Source organism: Carassius auratus, chromosome 31, assembly GCF_003368295.1.
Source record: "Carassius auratus strain Wakin chromosome 31, ASM336829v1, whole genome shotgun sequence".
NCBI lineage: Eukaryota > Metazoa > Chordata > Actinopteri > Cypriniformes > Cyprinidae > Carassius > Carassius auratus.
This window is the reverse complement of record NC_039273.1, coordinates 26,073,174-26,080,867: the sequence shown is the minus strand read 5'-3', so window position 1 is coordinate 26,080,867 and position 7,694 is coordinate 26,073,174. Positions and strand designations below refer to the sequence as shown.

The following is a 7,694-nucleotide window of genomic DNA, read 5'->3' as shown; positions in this document are numbered from 1 at the left end:
AATGTTTATCATGAAATGCATACTATTCATTTACTATTTAAAAAGTTCATGAGACTGAATCCTGTTTCTTGTACTCCACCAGCTCTGACTATAAAACACGAGATCTCCTTCAAAGACTACATGCTGAAGGAGGCTGCGGAGGATTTTATGGTTAACCTGGCAGTGGTTATGGAGGATGTGGAGTCTCAGGAGAGAGTGCTGGCATCAGAAGAGTTCAACATCCGCAGCCCTGCCCTCAATGTACAGGTATATAGTGACCCAATTCATTTTGCCATTTAATATTGTTGCTTAAAATAGTCAGCATGACTGCCATAACCCCTTTCATCCCAATCAGTTCCCAAAAGACAAAATAGAGTCCCATCCTTCAGTGAGCTGTGAATGCAGTTAATAAGATGAAACAACAAGACATTTGTTTAATGACTAAATTTAGCCATTTTTAGATTATTTCTATGATCAACTCAATAATGGCATGCATCAATCCATAACCATATGTTGGAAAGATTTTGGCAACTCTTTACTTGAGGCCTTTATATAATGTATTGCATTGCATGATCTTATTAATACTATTACATTACAATATTTCTTTAATCATGGTTACACCTTTAGAAATGATAATTCATTAAATACATAAAATTACTGTATTCTTGTTATTTTATATCTTATGATTCTTACTTGCTTCTCAGAATTATGAGTATGTATCTCATTTCTGAGCTTATACCTTTTTATTATGTTGGGGCTATCACAAACCACTGTCAAAATATTATAATACATTTTAATTTGTCAATTATTTATGGAAATGTATCATGCATTGCAACATACAAATGTTGTATAACTAGCTTTATAGTGTATTATACTTAAAGGCTTCAGGTGTAAGATGTTATCAAGATATTTTGCATATCTGAATACACAAGTTATAAATCAATAATAATAAAGTTATTTGTTGTTTCTCAGATTCAGAATGAGTATGTGATCATCAACACACAGCAAGTGGCCACAGTGACCTTCACCAACCCATTCAGCACAGCAGTGAGCGGTGAACTGACCATAGCCTGCTCAGGACTTTTGGAGCAGAAGGTTCAAACAAGGTACATCAAGTGACTCATTTCAGTTTTTACCGTTGTTCTGAGCGATCACCAAAAGAAATTCACAGTATAATCATACAGGAAAATGACTGTTTTGAAACAGGTTTCTCAAACACACCCCCATCTGTCATTGGTCAATCAAATAGATAGCCCCGCCCATACCTCACACCATTCGTTGATAGATAAGTTGGGCTGGCTGGGATGCTCAAACAAACAGGATAATATTTATATTGACCTTCGATTACTGGCATAATTAACTTGTATGAGAGAAAGTATTTTAATACTGAAAAAAATCACACACGAAACCTCATTTTCGTCTAATTCTGTCCACACCTATGTCCCACTATGTCATGTTGACATCTGTCAACTCCTTTCCAAATTTTGTAATGCAATTATTAATTTTACTACAATAAAACCATATTATGCATAATTGTCATTAATTAAAACAATAGAAAGATTCCTACTTTATTTAGATTTTACTGTAGCAACGTTTAGCAGAAACTATGTTTTCATGATAAATTTACTTCACATACCTGAGAAGTGAGTCTGTGTGAACGAGACACTGATGGGCGTCAGACAGTTGAGTACATACAGTACAGATTCATGTGTGGACTGGGAGGGGTTGTTTCTGAGATTTTCTACATTATTATCTGTTTCACTGCAGCTGTGTATATTAAAAGTGACACACTTGTCAGTCAGCATTTCTGAAGCGCTAAAATCCCAGGTTATTTCAGTTTCAGTGTGCATGCATTTTTGCCCCTTTATATGCAATCGAACCTCTGTGTAAACCACAAACCCTACACATACTGTAAGCAGCAGTAATAGTGATGCTTGCCTGTTTTTGCTCTAAATGTCCTGTTCCTTATATTTCAGGATTACGATCCAGCCTCGAGAAACCATGAGGATGCCCATCAGTTTCACTCCCAGGATGGCAGGTTCCAAGATGCTTTATGCTAGTTTAGTGCTGACAAATCCACCCACCGTCCTCCACGGCTTCAAGACCATCAATGTTCAAGAATCTTAGAGTGAAACACCTTTAGACATGATTGTGACCTCTCCACATGAAGCAGTATTTAATGCTATTCTTATTAATTCTCAGCCTTTAAAGAAAAAAAATAAATATAAATAATAATAAAAAGGTCTAATTTGATCACATTCTTAATATTTATGAAATAAAATAACAGTGATGCTAATACCACAAATTAAGGCAATTGCATGGGGGAAAAATAATTATCATTAATCATTAATAAATTATTGTGAAGTGACTAAAGAAGAATATAGCATAAAATATTGCTTCATATTAAAAAAAAAAGTATATACTGTATACATGAAAATTAAGTGATTTTTTGCTTAATATATATGAAATATATACAAATATATCTGACAAAGGGGCAAAATAAGTTTCCTCTTTGAAGTGTTTTTTTTTCTTTTTTTAAACTAAATTTTGATACCTTTTTCAGAAAAAATTTTTATTTTCTCATCATTTTGCTTCTCAAGTACAGTAAATATCTTTAAGAATGTTTAGATACTGACTTGGAAAACAAGACACAAATCTTTGCAGTTTAAAATGTTGCATGACTGTCTTATTCTGTGATTCTGGGGTTTTGTTGTTGTGTTCTCCTCTGACAGCAGATATAGAGCATTTATTGGTCGTCTAATGAAGTAACAGTTCAGTGCTGCGGCTCTATTTTGTTCCAGTCTCTGCAGAACTGACAAACCCTCTAGAAAGCATCATCTCTATAACAGAAAATAACAGTAACAAACAGGAATGATCTAGAACAACATCTATGATGAACATGTAAACTGAACATGAACTATAGACATATAAAGCATGATGGTTTTTGAGCTGTGTGGCCATTTGCACCAGGAGAGAAGAAGATATGCTGTTCTGAATGTTTTGTAAAACACAGCGTGACTTACAGAGGCAAATTCCATTTCAGTAAAGTGTTCAGAATACCAGTTAAGTAATGTTATTGGAACCTTATGCACATGCACATATCCCACAGTTTGCATGCTTCCCCCCAAATCAGAATGTGCATGACATGAGGCAGTACTAAATGACATTGTAAAACAGTTTTAACTGACAGTTATTAATGATGAGCCAATTCAAACTAAAATAACATAAAATAACGTTTACATTTGGTCTAATGGAGGCACATCTTCAGCATTTGCAACTGACTTTTTTCATAATCTTCACATACTCCAAACGAATGTGGCTGTGTGTTTTCTGAATTGCCAATGCTGGAGAGATTTCATCACAGATATTCCATGGAAAGTTATGCACTAATAAACACGCACAAACCATGCATTTCTTTGTGTAATGATTCTGTCATGTTTCTGTGCTATATTTACTGTTACTGACACTGTAGTAAGTATAAAATATTATATCTAATCACTGTACAGTGAAAATGATTGGCAAAAGTTTGTTGTCTGCTTAAGTTAATTAAGAATTGTGCTGTTAGCTTTGCAACATGCTAAAGTCGAGCTCTGTTAAAATGAATTGGGAATTGCGTAACATCTATACACTTCTATGTGCACACTTGAATTATGGTCTTTACATTTGAGTTCTTTTAGTTCTGAGCAATACTTCAATACTCATTTTTCGCTTAGTTTCCATTATCTCATTTATCTCATCATGACTTCATTTTGACTTTTTTTTATAATTTAAAAATCTTGTAATAAATTTGACTTATAAATGTATTATGTTATCATTTTGATTTATGTCACATAGCATCTCATAATTTTGACTTTTTGTAATATGACTTTTATAATTAATAATATTAATTATGACTTTAGATATAATAATGACATGTCTTAACTACATTTCAGCTGCTCTAGTTTTCATTGTAATGTTATAATTATGATTTAGAATTTCATAATTTAGACTTTTTGTCATTTTTTATGACTTTTAAGTCAACTACATGACATCCTAATTTCAACTTTTTATCTCATAATTATGATTTACTAATGCATGATTTTCTTTTTCTCATATGGCAGAAATGTCCTTCTATTGTCTCCAGTGCACTTCACAAGAGTGTCTGTGTGGTGCATTGAGTTCTCTTATGAGCTTTTGTTTTTAGTCAAGTCAAGTAACCTTTATTTAAATAGCGCTTTATACAATACAGATTTTGTCAAAGCAGCTTTACAGTACTAATCAGGCAAAACGTGCTGAAAATACAAGAGGACCATAGAATAATTTATAAGCTAAAGTCAATTCTTTGTTGATTCAGTGATATCATCGTCCAACTCAGTTCAGTTCTCTTCCAATAGTGTCTGTGCATTCAAGTCAATAATGTTGCCAGAAATTGTATCCCCAACTAAGCAAGCCAAAGGCAGCAGTGGCAAGGAACTAAAACTCCTTTGGTGACAGAAATGGAGAATCCAGGCTCAATTGGGGAGCCAGTTCTCTTCTGGTCAGACCAAACCAGCATGGTGTGGTATATTTGCAGGCTGCAACGCACGTCAGATTGTTCTTGTGGTCTTGGCTGACGAGGTCTTCACAGGGGATCTGTCTCTAGGGTTTGTATAGCTAACATGGTCTCCACTAACATTCAGGGCTGTAGAGGTCGCTCTAGTTGCTGATCCACCTTCTGAACTGGTCCCTTACTGGATCTTTTGCATGCTGTCTTTGTAAGCAGCAGGCAGTGAGTTTCCTCTTAAAATTGTTTCCATCCAGCGGAATGAGAAATTGTCTGGAGCTGTTATTTAATTTAAGCAGTAATTTAACCCCAGGCGATCACATACCAGTCACTTTTTCTGTATCTAACATCACATGCATTCATGTTAAAATGCATTATGAATTTGTCATGGTAATTAAGGGCTTGAGTTGGAGCTCAATGTTGGACACAGCAAGCAAGTGTAAAAGGCTATAGCTCTACTATATTTAAATTTGAATAGAAGTGTTCTTGTTTACCCTTTTGGTGCTTATTAAGTAAAGATGGCCGGAGCCAAGCACCTACCATGCAAACATGCAAACACCTCTGGCTCCCCCTGTGGCTGCTCTTCTGTAGTGCACACACAATGGCTGAAGGACGAATGGGGCCAGTGATGGATGTCATGACTAATTTTAAATACCCTGAACTAAATCACCACATTCACCATCTCTCACGTTGCTGGAAGTGGAGCACAGTTCGGCCTTTTAGAGAGCACCTGGATTGCATTACTTCTTTTTGCTGCTAATTTATTCATATCATTACTCGTGTGCACTACAATCAAACAAGACAACACAATACAATTTAATCTGTTATTTGTTAAGTAGAAGCTACATAAACATGGACATGTTGTATTACATGCCCTCAACAACCTTGTTTTATTTATTAATAAATAAATAATAGTAATGCATTTCAATGTTTGATTTTAAGATGGATTTTGATACAATAAACTATTTTTTCATAACTTGATGTCCAGTGTAAAATCTGTTTCTTCTTGAACTTAGCAGTTTATACAGCAGCTTGGGAATATGACACAAGAACAGTGTTAATTTTAGTCCAAAGCAAACTGATATTATTTTTTAAATCATGCTTCTAATTAAGATCAGAATGATGTTTTCTGGTTAAGGTTTGCTGGTTCTTCATCATCTGCCCAATAGCCTTAAAAATAAACAGCACAGAATAGTAGAGTATATGAACATATATTTTTTGCAATGAAGACAGAAGACAGATTTTTATTTAAAAATAAATCCTCGTGAAAAATCCCCTCTTTGTTTGGACAAAGTAATAATAAATCCTGCTCACACACAATCAATGACATATCCAAAGCATATTCATCTGATAAGGAACTCTCATTCATTCCCTGTGTAAAGGGAAGTCTTATTTCCCAGCTGTATGTAATTGTTGCTTGTATGGCAGTTTGCTGAGAACATTGTGTTCACTCTGGAAGACTTGAAAGCTGATGTTTTTCCATATTCAGAGGCATTGGAGGCATAACAGTGCTCCATGAGTGTTAGAGAGACGAGAGACAGAGAGAAGTGGTTCTTGGCGCCTACACTGAATAAAATGAGCATTTCTGCACATCATCATCATCTCTGGTGTGACGGTAAACAGCCACAATGTGTCAGCTGCCTCAACGGATTTCCTTGCTGTTATATCCGTGCACTCATGACTGAAATAGTTTTAAAGGCTTTCTGAGTTTCTCTAACACAACTTATTTTGATTAGTATCTCTTTTTGGAGAGTTGCACATTTTGATACTGGTGCATTTTTGAAGGCAGTTTTATTTTATTTTATATTTTGTTGATGCTTAATACAGTATATGCAGATATTTTAGTATATGTAACTTTAAAGAGCAGTCAATGTGCAATATATCAGTGGTTCCCAACTGGAAGTGTGTTGTACAAAAAGCATGGGAAGAAAATGCTAAATGCAAATAAAAATGCAGCTAAACATATAATTATGATTAGTTAGGATGAAAAAACAAACAAACAGGCTTACAGACTTCTAAAAGGGAGGAGAAATACATTACAATAGCTGAGATTGTGTAAAATATGATTTAGGGAAGCAAATGACATGATCCCTCTGACACCTGAATAATAACATGCAAGATTCATCTTTTGTATCACTTTGATTCTATGAAGGACATTCATTAATGCTGTTGCTATGGTGAATTAGAATAATTGTGTGGGTTTGAAATGCACATTAATTTGAGATGATTCACAGGAGGGTTATAGACCTGCCTCGAACATTTCTATCTCTGTGATTAGGCATCATGATCACCTCCCCCTCTCCGTCTCATTACGCTGTATCTTATTTAAATCAGACATTTGCAGTGGCACACAGATCACAGTGCATGTCATTTTGAACATTTTGCTGACATTTTATTCAGAAAGAAACCACCCAGACATCAGAGGATGTTCTTTAAAGATTCGCTCAAAGTTATGATTTCTAACAACATTAATAGAATGTTAATAGAATTATAGTCTTTAAAAATAATCTTATTTTTTAACATTTAGACAATTTTATTTTTTTATTTATGCATAATTCATGAAATATTTTTTTAGAATGTTTTAGTTGGATACTCTTCTAACATTAACTATGTTTTTTAGAATTTTCAGAGAACATTTAACAGTAACTTTTCCATAATGTTCCATAATTAACCATTAATTATATTTTGACATTTTGAACTTTCAGAGACGTTCTATAGAACATATAGGCCTGGTTTTATAAATAATTTTAATAGATTAAGAAATTTTTTTATTAACTTTGACAAAAATGCATTACAGGTGTGCATCTTGACACAGAACAATGACTGATATATTTTAAGATATGTCAGTGAATCGTTCTAAACAAAACTACTATGAAAACTGATTTTGGACAAAACCGCCATGCATTAATTTACAGAAACATCATCATTTTATTTCAGATGAAAGAACTAAATTATATTAATCTCTATATTCATTTTTAGTTTTTCTTTTTCTATTTTAATTTTAGCTAAAGTTATAGTCATTTTGTTTTGAATTTTTTTAATTTTTTTTTTTAATTTTTATGAATTTGTATTTCAGTTTCACATTTAGTTATTTTATTAAGTTAAACTAAATGAAAATGAGAAAAATTATTGGCAATAGCTCAAATAAAATAAGTTTAAGTTTTGTTTGATATTTTGTTTTATTTCAGATAAA

At 33.5% G+C, this 7,694-nt stretch overlaps 1 protein-coding gene across 1 annotated transcript in view; it reads left to right on the top strand.

The window, feature by feature from the left end:
- LOC113050988 (protein-glutamine gamma-glutamyltransferase 5) overlaps positions 1 to 2,533 on the top strand; it is an 8,717-nt gene extending 6,184 nt beyond the window's left edge. The window contains exons 12-14 of the mRNA XM_026214528.1: positions 83 to 246; positions 952 to 1,085; positions 1,956 to 2,533. Of these exons, the coding sequence (XP_026070313.1) occupies positions 83 to 246; positions 952 to 1,085; positions 1,956 to 2,106 (449 nt within the window). The 3' untranslated portion in view covers positions 2,107 to 2,533. The remainder of the gene's footprint in view (positions 1 to 82; positions 247 to 951; positions 1,086 to 1,955) is intronic.
- Positions 2,534 to 7,694: the final 5,161 nt, after the last annotated feature.